We start from the raw sequence: 11,696 nt of genomic DNA, 5'->3' as shown, positions 1-11,696 counted from the left end.
TGAAATGCAGCAGTGCGCTTCGGGTATTCTGGGACAAAGCGATTGGCCAAAAGCAACACTTCAGAAATATGTCTGCTCTGTTTACAAGCGTGCAGTGTTTCTGACACCATAGTTTTCAAATCAAATCTGTTTCCATTCACAGGACTCATTATTATCTTGACATATACAGATCGCCACAGTCACATAAAACCGTAAGTTTAGGATAAATGTGCAGCACGTTTACTGTTTACAACTTTTAGGTTGGCTTTGACCGAGAGTCTGTCTCTCATCATTAGAGAGTGCGCTTCACTGTAATGTGTATGTGTGTGGTGAGTTGGCTGGAGGGTGTGTTGCCTGGTGGTGACTGGTGAGGCTTAATTAACACATTGCTTCGATTCACTTATAACATGTGGTAGAATGCAGACAACAGGGATAACCACAGGCTGGACATTTTATCAGCCATTTGAAAAGAGGTTCAGGGGGATTCAGAAACCTGCTGAGCGGAGTGATGGTTCACCTGCAACATGAGTCCAATGCATATAACCATAGCGCCATCGTGTGGTGTAACTGTGGATTTCAGCGGGGCTAGAGAAGGTATAAAAGCTAAAAAAAGCAGTGTAATATTTATCAAGGGAAGTGATTCAGTCTAATGCAGAGATGTAGCTTGTCAGTTTTGTTTATTTTTCATTTTTTAATCTAGCACGCCCCTCCTCAACACACACACACACACACACACACACACACGCACGCACGCACACACACACACAGACACACACACACACAACCACCATGAAGACTTGCTGTGAAACACCCACCACTCCCTTTTCTTTTCATATCTGGTTCAAACAAGGGCGGTTCACCAACCGTGCAGAAAGCCGCCTCCATGGTCAGTTCACTGCACTCCACCATATTGGGGGATTTACACAAATAAAGTACAATATCAACTAAGATAGGTCATATATTATTAAGTAATTATTTTGGCACTGTCATGAAGAGGGGCCTTATGTCAACATCCAACTTATAGACCATTATTACTGTTACCTCAGCCAAGGAGGTTATGTTTTCACCACTGTTCGTTTGTTTGTCTGTTTGTCGGCAGGTACATTTCCATGAAACTTGGTGGAAGGATGGGACATAGGCCAAGAAAGAACTCATTAAATTAGACAGATCTAAACATAGATCCGGACAAAGGATCTTGGATTTTTTTTTTTATTACTTTCTTTAAAACTGTGAAATAGAGTATATTTTTTACATTTCCCATTCTCATACCAGGGAATGATGCATTGATCTTGATGGGACAAATAATAAAGTTGGCTATTGATAGTGTGTTCAATTTGGTTGCAGTTTAGGGGGACTTTTTGGCCTTGGTGGAGGTTTACTGATTCTTGATTAATATCATACAGGGCATGTTCCTCATAAAGACCTTTGGTGAATTATTCCGTCCTGGTTTCCCTACTAGTTAATCTGATCATGGGCTCAACAGATCAACAATCCTCCGCAAACTATCCTCTCATCTCCTAAACTATTTTTGTAGAATATTGGCACATGAAGGTCACACAGGTCCATGCTTCTGTTTCTGGCTGTGATGAATCAAACAGAGAGGGTCTTTATCTCTGAAACTGTAGTCTCACAATCAAGCAACATTACAATGATTTATTTATATATAAAAGTGATTTGAGTTGTGTAACAAAACCCTTGGCAGTTGTCATAGCTCTTTGCCTCTGGTTGCAAAATAAATATTTCACTATATATTTTCAGATCTTCAGTGAAATTAAAGATATGCAACTGTACCTTTAGAAACTATCTTGGCTTGTAAATATCAATACAGGTTGTGTAAAATTGCTTATGAGCAAATTGCATAAGTGATAACAAATTTTTTATAAAATAGTTGTATGCATCAGATACTTTATTATATTAGTTTGTAGGTATTCCAGCTACAAAAGTTAGGCTTAAAAGTAATCATCAACACCCAAATTGAAAGTTTTTATTGAACAAATGGACACTGAGCAATGGATAAAGTAGAAAGGCAAAGGATGTAGAGACCAGAAATGGTTTTGTACAGAGTTTGATGACTTACTGTTGTGATGTGATTTGTAAAACTGTGAGGTATTCTGATCTCGTTTTAATGTCTACAACAGATTTACAAAAAAAAAGAAGTTTTCACATATTTGCATAATTCCTTAAAAACACAAGTTATAGTATAGCACAGAGTCCTGGTACAGTACATGGTTGATTATCATAGAGGAAAAAAACAACATAAAGCATTATAACAAAAATTAAAAAAATAAAAGATAATTAACATTGTAATAAATTTGTTCTCTGGAGCCCCAAATTTACACATATAAAATCTATTAAATCCAAGACCAGTTGGGCGAACTGTAAGATGTCATAAAGAGTAGTATTGCTTTAACCAACAGATATTTGCTTAGTTGGCCACCACGTTTACAACATTAAATAACATTAAATTAGCAAGAGGGGATTTCCACTGTATACAGAAAGATTTGCACAATTATACACACTTGTGTCCAGCTACAACAAAGAAACTTAAACTTAATTAAAACTATCTCCACTACACGTGTTTCTAAAATATTACATACAGCTTTGGGGGGCTTTGTACAGAAAAAAACAACATTTTATTACTCATAAAAAATACTTCAAATCCTGTGATTTATACTGGATACAAAAGAGGAATCTGTTTTGGTAGTTTTTAAAGTTATTTCTAAAATATTTTCCCTCAGAATAAATTGCAACATTGAAAAAATAAACTGTACCGATGATTGACTATTAGGGAATTATGGGTGGGATATTACTGTTGTAGTGGATAATGGAAGTGATGACAATATACAGACTTTATCTTATTAATCTAGGCAAGCATGCACAAAAAGAAAACATCAGAATAGTTTAGAAAAGTGGTGTAATTACAGCACTATGATTAGCACCTTAGATAATTTACTTAGCACCATGCATTAAAGAGAAGGTGGCATTCAAAAGAGGGCGTTTAGTTTTGATTCCTGGACCCACTCTCCCCTCTCCTGTGGCTCATTTCTCCTCTAGGTATTGCCTTTATTTGTGATCTGTCTACTGTGAAAAAGGTAGACACTCCTTGTTGCTGAGTAAAATAAAAACTTTACCCTTCCTACTTTTTTATTTAAAGGGAATTATAAGACTGATGTGACACTCCACAGTAGAAGAGCAATTAATAAAACACTTTTGAGAACTAGAGCTCTATATACGCTTAGGTATATTTTTCTTCTAATGTCCACAACCGCATATATTTCCCCCAATCATCACTGGCATCTGGTTCAATTGAGTATGAGTTATAAGTATGGCAAAAAAAATAATATTTAATGCACTGACCCATGTGAACCGTGAATGGCTTCAAACGTAATTAACTGGGAGTTGACTGGATGTTACTGGTTGTTCCCAAGTTAGAGAGGAATCTGAAGGCTTCCATTTGGAGCATTAGTAAATGCAGATGTAATATATGCAAATGAGCCTGCCTCTGGATAAATCCACACAAGCAAGATCATGAGGAGATGAGCACCAAGGGCAAACAGAATGGCACCCCTGAAAAATCCTTCCATATTAGTTTAAAATCTCAAATTATCTTCTCATTTTCTATTGCACTTGAAGGTTATTTCTTTACATAAGATATACATGTATAAAAGTTATAATAATACGCATACTTATATATATACATTTAAATGATCCCAATTACTTTTATTCTTCTCTTCTGACAGAATTGAATTCCTGGTATTTCCAAAAAAGTACACACAGTATACAAACTGTATATAAAAATAAGTTACTATAATGTCCACTGATTGACTTGGCCTTGTTCTCCCTTCACTCAGCAATGTTCCAGAGAGATTGTGTGGCATAGAGCCTTTTTTCTTCTCCAAGCAGTTGTACATGTGGAGATCCTTCTTGAAGAACTTGAAGAAGCTTTTGCCGTATTGAGAAGCCATTAGTGCAAGAACTCCCCTGCTCCTCCTCAGATCTTCTTTGTCCCTCTTGCTTCCCACGCGTCCTCCCTCTGTGTCTGCAGTCCAATGGGAAATTGGCAGAGTGAAGCAGGATCTGTTTGGGAGGGCGGGGACTTGATCTCGCTTGGGTAGAGCTTGGCCCTGGATCGAAGGAGACTGCTCCGATCTCCACGTCTGCACAAAGATGTCACCCAGAGGTGATGATCCATCCCACCATGGTCCGAGGGGAGTGACGCTGCAGCCCTCACAGGAAACACACAGGACCTACTTCTAGGTGGTAACGTGAGCCGGGAGTAGAGGTCGGAAGGTTGTAGACGTCAACCACAGGGAGCAGGGTGGGGTCCAGCGAGTGGAACACAAAATGGGTCTGGTGCCAGCGACCATCTCTTATCTGAAACACAAAAAGATCATATATTTAGTAGCCCAATGCAAATATATATTTTTGTTTGTTTGTCTTTCAGCCAGATTACTCAAAAACTACTCAAGCGACTTCCATGGAACTTGGTGGAATGATGAGACATGGACGAAGGAAGAGCCCATTACATTTTGGCACAGATCCAGGACAAATGAGCTTGTGCAATTTGGTGCAGATCAAAATACAAATCTAGATCTAATTGACTTAAATGTGGCTTTATAGGGGTCTTCTTGGCCTTGGCGGCAGTATGTGCTCTACTAAGTGCAATTCTACTTTATATATTGTGAAAGTCTGAAAGTCAATAATGGCACACAGTAAAAGATATTTAACTGCATGTCAGATCTTATTCTTACCATGCAGGAGTCTTCTATGACTTCTGGCTCCAGCTCTCCTCCCGCCTCGAACACCTCCCCACTCCAAGCTTTGAATCTCACAGACCCCTGGGCAACCAGCTGATCCTCAGCTGACCTCCAAATGGAGACGTTCAGGCAGTGGATGATGATGTGCTGCACGGCATCTGAACTCAGCAGGTGTAGGAAATTCATCTGGACACGACCAACGCTGATTGTTGGCTGCAAGAAAGACGTCGGTTAACAAGCCTGTTTTGTGCTTGTGGGATATTTACAACATATTTAACTTGTAGACTTTGCTGATATAAGTTGTTTTAAATACCTTGGATACTGTTACTGGCTTCAGGCAGGTCTGTCCACCTCCAGTAAAGTTGCAGGAGACTTCTATTGTATCTGACATACAGCCCAGGTTGGGGTCAATCCAATAAGTGCCTAAAAAATGCAAAAACAATTTGGGGTCCTTAGTATATTTGTTTGTAAAACTCATCACCATCGTTGTCTCCAACACGACACACACATACCATCATTTAACTTCTGTTCACAGCTGTGCAGGTCCCTGCAGATGCGGGCAGGGTTGTCCCGAGCTCCCAGTGGGTTCTTCAGGCTCTGAACCAGGTTACTGAGGTAGTGGAGGGTCTTAAAGATCTCGGCGCCCTGGTCCAACATCGGCAGGTCCATCACTGGCTTATTCTGGACAAAAAAAGATGAAACCGTACAGTTTTCAATAGATCCGAAGACAAAACGATACAGAGAAATGTTCAAGGTCACTCTCCACTAACCTCAGTCCTGAGTGAGGTGTGTGAATCCATGAACAAAATACCATCTTCTTTCTGCAGCACAAAAACAAAATCTTAAAGTTTCTGATTTCCTCAGTGCCATTGATTCTTCCTGGATAATAAGTTACAGTGTAGTTTAACTGATCCATGACAACTCAATATTGAATGTAATGAAATCATCAAACACAACATGTCTTACAAATGAAGAAGGGACAGTCAAGGGACCCTAAAAAGCAGAGAAATAAAAGGATTATTCAGACAATGAATCATGAGACTCACTTATGACATCATGTGAAAACCTAAAAAGGTGAAAGACTTACTGGAGGTCCAGGGGGTCCACGAGGTCCTGGAGATCCCTAAGAAAGAAGAAAAACATAAATGATGGATGAGATTATGATACAAATGAAGTGGCCACAGTAAAATTCAAATGTTTTCCTTGTCTTTAAATTTTATTTTTTATTTATTTATTACTTTTTACCAAGTGTTTATTCAATCTTTGCTGCTGTAACATGTACAATGTTCCATTGTGGGACTTATAAAGAACCATCTTATCTCATCTCATTCTATTTGTAACTGCAAAAAAGACAATACAAAGAAAACATACCGTTGGTCCTTGAAATCCCTGCAGAGAGAGAGAGAGAGAACTTATTTTTAGCCTGACAATTGTCATCAAATCATCTTTTAACACAGTAGATGATGTAAACAAATGATTAAAATCAAAAAGCACAGATGTGGTAAGACAACCAGAAGACTTACAGTTTCTCCACGATTGCCCTTCTCTCCTCTAGGACCCTGTAAAGAGATGTACACATCACTAAACTGAGGAACAACAGCAGAGAGAATTTGAAGCTTCCTTTTTTCTGTATTATACATACAAAATTTCCGTTAGGGCCAGTAATTCCCATGGGGCCAACTACTCCTCCTCTGCCCTGATGGAGAGAAGAGGGTAGGAGAAAAAGGATGAAAAGGGCCATCTGCATTTCATCTGTGTACTCGCGATCATTAGATTACAAATTTATTTACCATTGAACCCTGTGGCCCTTTGGGTCCCCGTATGCCCTTTGGTCCAAAGTCTCCTGGAGGTCCCTGCAAACAGTCACGTCAAACATTTCAGCACAAACTTTGTGCACCTCTTTAAAACTATAACACTTGATGGCAGTTTGCAAATTGTCTTGTTACACACTTATATTTGACTATATCAGTAGGTCATCATGGAACATCTGACATCACTAACTTTTTCCATCCAGCTTTCCTAACAACCTCTGGCTTTGTTCTGTGTGGTGATTTCAGTAGAATACAACAGTCTTTACTGACACAGACGCGTGATAGATGCTTGTGTCGTATGGCAACTGTGTAAATCATTAGAGGGATTATATGGAACAGATCATTGGCAAGGAGTGAGGAGGAATTTTACTGGCTTGCTTCAAAGAGTAGCTCTGGTAATGGGGGTGGGGGGTGGGGGCCATAAGTGATCTGGAAAGAGAGTAACTGTCAATGGGTAGACTTAATATGTGTCAAAGACTGTGTGGAACAGACCTTATACATAGAATACACACACGTGTAGGAAAACATGTACATTTTTGTAACTATGAAAAGCTCAGTAAGTATAGCCACAGTGAATGACTTGATTTTCACTTTTATAAAGCAAACAAACAGGATGATGTTTGTTCGCTGGAGCTACATGTGAGTTGATGTTTTGTGCACAGAGATTGTTGAAAATGTGTTGATGTTTGATGTTGAACATACCCTTGGTCCAAAAACTCCCAGAATTCCTGGAAAACCCGCTTCCCCTGTATCACCCTGAGCAAGAATTCAGTCAAGAATCAAAAAACATGTCATCTTTAAAAAGAGCCTGACATAATGTCATGAAATTTGTCTGTGTCAGTTAAGTTTGTGATGCTACTCACAGGTTGTCCTTTGGATCCTTGGTCTCCCTGTGGCCCTGGCAATCCCATTCCACCTCTGAAGCCTTTCTTCCCAAGAGGTCCACTCTGGCCTCGGAGACCCCGCTCACCCTGGATGAATGAATCAATGAACAAAAGACTGATTGAGGACAACTCATGGGGCAGCTAAGTAATTATTCCTGCATATCTTGCATGACATCAAAGTAGATACAAACTGATGACTGTTATCCTTTTTATGCACTGTTAACGTGAATGCATTCTGCAAGTCCACTTTACCTTTGGTCCAATGCCCCCCTGATCACCCGGGAGTCCTGGGACGCCAGTTTTACCATGTGAGCCAGCTTTGCCGGGAAGACCAGCCTCCCCATCATCCCCATGCTCTCCCTAGATATGTATGGAGAAAATGGGATGAAGATGAATCTTCTCTTAAAAACAATAAACACATTTTTGTCCTGACAGTAGATCAGAAATAGCAAAAATAAGAACTTGTTTATCAAGTTGTTTTTCTTCTGTTAAACACATTTTCAAGTATAGTATGATGAAAAGTTATGCTTATAGGAATTCATAGCAGGACTAAACTGTTAGTTATTTAAATAGGATCATTAAGGTTAGTGAAGACCTGATAATTAGGATTTCTTATTTTTCTCACCGGCATGCCTTTAGTGCCATCCTTCCCCAGGACTCCATCAATCCCTGGTGCACCCTCCTGCCCCTCTCTACCCACCACACCTCTGGGACCAGAAGGACCACCCAGACCCTGAAGAGAAGAGAGGTCTTATCAGAGATCTACACCAAGCGGGATCATTTTTCATCTGTCTTCACATACAATTTTACTATCCATATTTATCTATTTACGACTTTTTTGATGAATCATTTCCAAGTATACTTGGTACGGATAAAAACATTTTAAAGGTCATGAGTTTAATACTGTATGGATGTGGATGTAAACATAATCATTGTCCTACCTCTGTTCCTCTGGTTCCTTTTTGGCCGTTCTGACCCTTTTTGCCTTTTCGACCCTAAATGAAAAGAAATTGTGTTAAAGGTGAAATTATTATTATTTTCCAATGCCACTGTTAATCTGTGCCAATAACCTGCAATGCCACTATAACAGCTGCAGAACGTTCTGATTTTTAAAATATACTAAGAAGTTCTCAAGCCAAAAGTAACACATGACATTGCAGTACTGTTTTATTATTATTATTATTACTGTTCATTCAGACTGATTAATTGCCTCGTCACTAAAATTGGTGTTTCTTTTGGATCTTTGCTGCATTAGCTAACTTTCTCTCTTTGCCAGAAACCGGCTATTTTTTCTGCAACCTCACAAAAAAGGTCGAACAATCATCTTCTACCTATTTTACTTACACATTTAACTTACAACCAAACCAGAACATGTTCATCTTCTATTCATGGAAGGTTGAACAACAGACACAGCTGAAGATTTGGACTCTAGCGAATGCAATATGGGTGATAAATAAGACTGAATATCAAACCATGACTATTCAAACATGCCGACAGAAGCGCAAGCATCTTATTACACACAAAGCAAACACACAAAATGTTTCTGTTTGACTTCCTTACTTCATCTCCTTTAGACCCTTTGTGTCCTTGTTGCCCACGAGGTCCAGGGTGTCCCTGAAATTAACATTCATGTTAATGAAAGCATATCAAGATAATAAGTCTGAGAGCTGAATGTGGAAATCATAACATCAGACACTTACAGGTAGACCAGGAGCTCCAGACCTGCCTCTGTCTCCATCCACACCAATTTGACCCTGAGCAAAGAGAAACAGATTATTAACCATGTGATTCCTGAAAAGTAATTTTAAGAGAATCTGGAGTGACGGGACTTACTTTGTATCCCGGATCTCCTGATTCTCCTCTTTCCCCTCTGACACCGGGAGGACCCTGATGAAACATGAAACATTTGATTTCTGCAGCCATTTACCAGACAAACAGTAAGAGGAGGGAAAAAAGTAAGTCGGGTGTGACTTACTGTGTCACCTGGAGGACCAGGAGGACCCTCTACTTTTCCATCATCCCCCTGCTCACCCTGCAGATGAAAAACAGAACAGTGGAAGTGATTAAATATATATTATGAAACATACATCACTGATATGTCAGTGCATTCTTTCTTACTTTTGAAACACCTGGTAAAAGACAGTGTTTGTGTATGCTATCATTTAAATGTGCTCAAAACAGCTTTTTTTGTAAATTGAACGCCATGATGTATTGGCAGCAGTTTCTTTTGGATGGGAAATATTTGCATATAAAAGCAACCAAAACAAGGTTTTTTAGAACAAGCTGCCAGGGGGGAGAGGTTCATTTTGCCATGTCTGTTTCATACGCAGCTTTTTTGTTTTTCTTTATTTATGTCCAATCCCAACATTATGTACCTGGCTTCTTCTAGGATGCTCTGAGGATATTACTTAAGGAAGACTATTCAGAGAACAGTATAACACATGAAGTGAACTAGTTTTACCTTCTCAGCTTTTGGTCCTGGAGGCCCAATGGGGCCCTGTGGTCCCTGATGGCCCTGAAAATACAGATACAAGAAACTGTTAGGTGAAATTACTACGCCGAATATTGATGACAATAACAGGCTTGTTTTAATAAGTCACATACTCATGATACAGTTAGTTCATTTTACCTCATAACCTGCAAGACCAGTTTCTCCCTGTTGACCCATTCGACCAGGAGCTCCCTAAAGTGAGCAAATGTTGTCGATCACACAATCAGTATTTAAAAACAATAGATTATGTTCTAACTTACTACTAACATGATTTCAAAAGGGATTGATAAATATCTGTTTCATTACTGTTCCACTTTACCACGTGTCCAATTGTTCCTCTTGATCCCTTCGGTCCAACAAAACCCGGCGGCCCTGTCTTCCCCACTGTCCCAGTCTCCCCAAGGTAACCTAGATGACCTTTAGCACCCTGAATAAACGCAAGAAATAAATTACAGAATAGCTGGCCAAACTGCATTCGGTGCCAGCATGTGTGAATACATGTTGTTAAGTTATCAGACAGGATCTGACATTAATACCTTTGAGCCTAGTTTGCCTCTTTCGCCCATTTTGCCAGGTTTCCCTTCTTGACCCTGCGACAAGAAAACAAAACAGAAAAGGCAGAGGGTGAGATTTGAGAACCGGTGAAAGTCAGTTTGCACGATCTCCATCTTTCACTCTCTCTCTCTCTGTATGTGTGTGTGTATATAAGCAGAGAGACAGGTGACTTACTCTGACGCCAGTGAGTCCAGGACTTCCAGGTGGGCCCTCCTTTCCCTTCAGGCCAATTTCACCTTTTTCTCCTGTATCGCCCTCCTGACCCATGTCACCTTTTTCACCCTAAGAATAAGACATATAACATTACCTTTTAACAAAGATGTAAAAATAAATTACACATATGTAGCCTTCATATCCTTATAGTATGACCTAAAAGAAAGATATATTGGGAAAGTGTCTCACCTTGGCTCCATCTGGACCGGCTTGACCACCTTCTCCCTCTAGGCCTGGTTCTCCCTGTTCACAGACACAAAAAACGTATATATACAAGTTAATTAAATGAAGAGCTGTACCTATTAAGATTGAATATCTAAAAGTTTAATGCTGATAAACGTACCCGCTGTCCTATGAGTCCCTGCTCTCCGATGTTCCCAGCAGTACCAACGGCTCCCTGACACACGTTGACACATATTTAACTTTAAGGTAAAACTATATCTTGCAAAGAGAAAGAGAAAAAAAAAATATCTACATAAAAACCGCAGCAATGTATCATCTTACCTTCTCCCCTGGCTCGCCTGGCAGTCCTGGCTCCCCCACCTTGCCTGGCGGACCCTGATTAATTAGAAGAAATCAGGAAAACGTTGAATATTTTTTTGGCGAGATTAAGGGCTAATGACTCTTTGGCGTTAGTTATGAACAATATGTCAGGGGTGAGTTCCATTACGTACTGTCATGAAAGGGAGGAGGGAGAAAGACACCTTTGTAATGTGGGTTTATTAGTTTAATTGGACAGATTACTTCAATCAGAGAGCGTTATTCACTGTGGTAGGGGGAACAACTGATGTCACACATTTGATCAATTAATCGACTCAATACCCTTTGTGTGCGTGTATGTGTGTGTGTGTGTGTGTGTGAGATAGTTTGCAAAGTCTCTCACCTTTTGACCTATCTCTCCCAGCAGTCCCACAGTCCCTGGTGGCCCAGATGGTCCCTATATGTGACAATATGTAGGAAAATACTTGAATGATTAGATTATGGTTGTTGCACACTAATAAACCTC

General features: G+C 39.8%; 1 protein-coding gene across 1 annotated transcript in view; it reads right to left on the bottom strand.

Moving 5' to 3' along the window:
* Positions 1-1,949: 1,949 nt before the first annotated feature.
* col27a1a (collagen, type XXVII, alpha 1a) overlaps positions 1,950-11,696 on the bottom strand; it is a 64,754-nt gene continuing 55,007 nt past the window's right edge. The window contains exons 33-61 of the mRNA XM_062413481.1: positions 11,574-11,627; positions 11,195-11,248; positions 11,034-11,087; positions 10,880-10,933; positions 10,652-10,759; positions 10,459-10,512; positions 10,242-10,349; positions 10,061-10,114; positions 9,893-9,946; positions 9,407-9,463; positions 9,265-9,318; positions 9,132-9,185; positions 8,992-9,045; positions 8,373-8,426; positions 8,057-8,164; positions 7,684-7,791; positions 7,411-7,518; positions 7,250-7,303; positions 6,527-6,589; positions 6,379-6,432; positions 6,260-6,295; positions 6,108-6,125; positions 5,824-5,859; positions 5,703-5,729; positions 5,507-5,557; positions 5,249-5,417; positions 5,050-5,159; positions 4,731-4,949; positions 1,950-4,353 (exon numbers count right to left, since the gene is read on the bottom strand). Coding sequence (XP_062269465.1) covers positions 4,207-4,353; positions 4,731-4,949; positions 5,050-5,159; positions 5,249-5,417; positions 5,507-5,557; positions 5,703-5,729; positions 5,824-5,859; positions 6,108-6,125; positions 6,260-6,295; positions 6,379-6,432; positions 6,527-6,589; positions 7,250-7,303; positions 7,411-7,518; positions 7,684-7,791; positions 8,057-8,164; positions 8,373-8,426; positions 8,992-9,045; positions 9,132-9,185; positions 9,265-9,318; positions 9,407-9,463; positions 9,893-9,946; positions 10,061-10,114; positions 10,242-10,349; positions 10,459-10,512; positions 10,652-10,759; positions 10,880-10,933; positions 11,034-11,087; positions 11,195-11,248; positions 11,574-11,627 — 2,175 coding nt within the window. The 3' untranslated portion in view covers positions 1,950-4,206. The remainder of the gene's footprint in view (positions 4,354-4,730; positions 4,950-5,049; positions 5,160-5,248; positions 5,418-5,506; positions 5,558-5,702; positions 5,730-5,823; positions 5,860-6,107; positions 6,126-6,259; positions 6,296-6,378; positions 6,433-6,526; positions 6,590-7,249; positions 7,304-7,410; positions 7,519-7,683; positions 7,792-8,056; positions 8,165-8,372; positions 8,427-8,991; positions 9,046-9,131; positions 9,186-9,264; positions 9,319-9,406; positions 9,464-9,892; positions 9,947-10,060; positions 10,115-10,241; positions 10,350-10,458; positions 10,513-10,651; positions 10,760-10,879; positions 10,934-11,033; positions 11,088-11,194; positions 11,249-11,573; positions 11,628-11,696) is intronic.

The sequence above is a fragment of the Platichthys flesus genome, chromosome 19 (genome assembly GCF_949316205.1).
Source record: "Platichthys flesus chromosome 19, fPlaFle2.1, whole genome shotgun sequence".
Classification (NCBI taxonomy): Eukaryota; Metazoa; Chordata; class Actinopteri; order Pleuronectiformes; family Pleuronectidae; genus Platichthys; species Platichthys flesus.
This window is presented reverse-complemented; position numbering and strand designations above follow the sequence as displayed.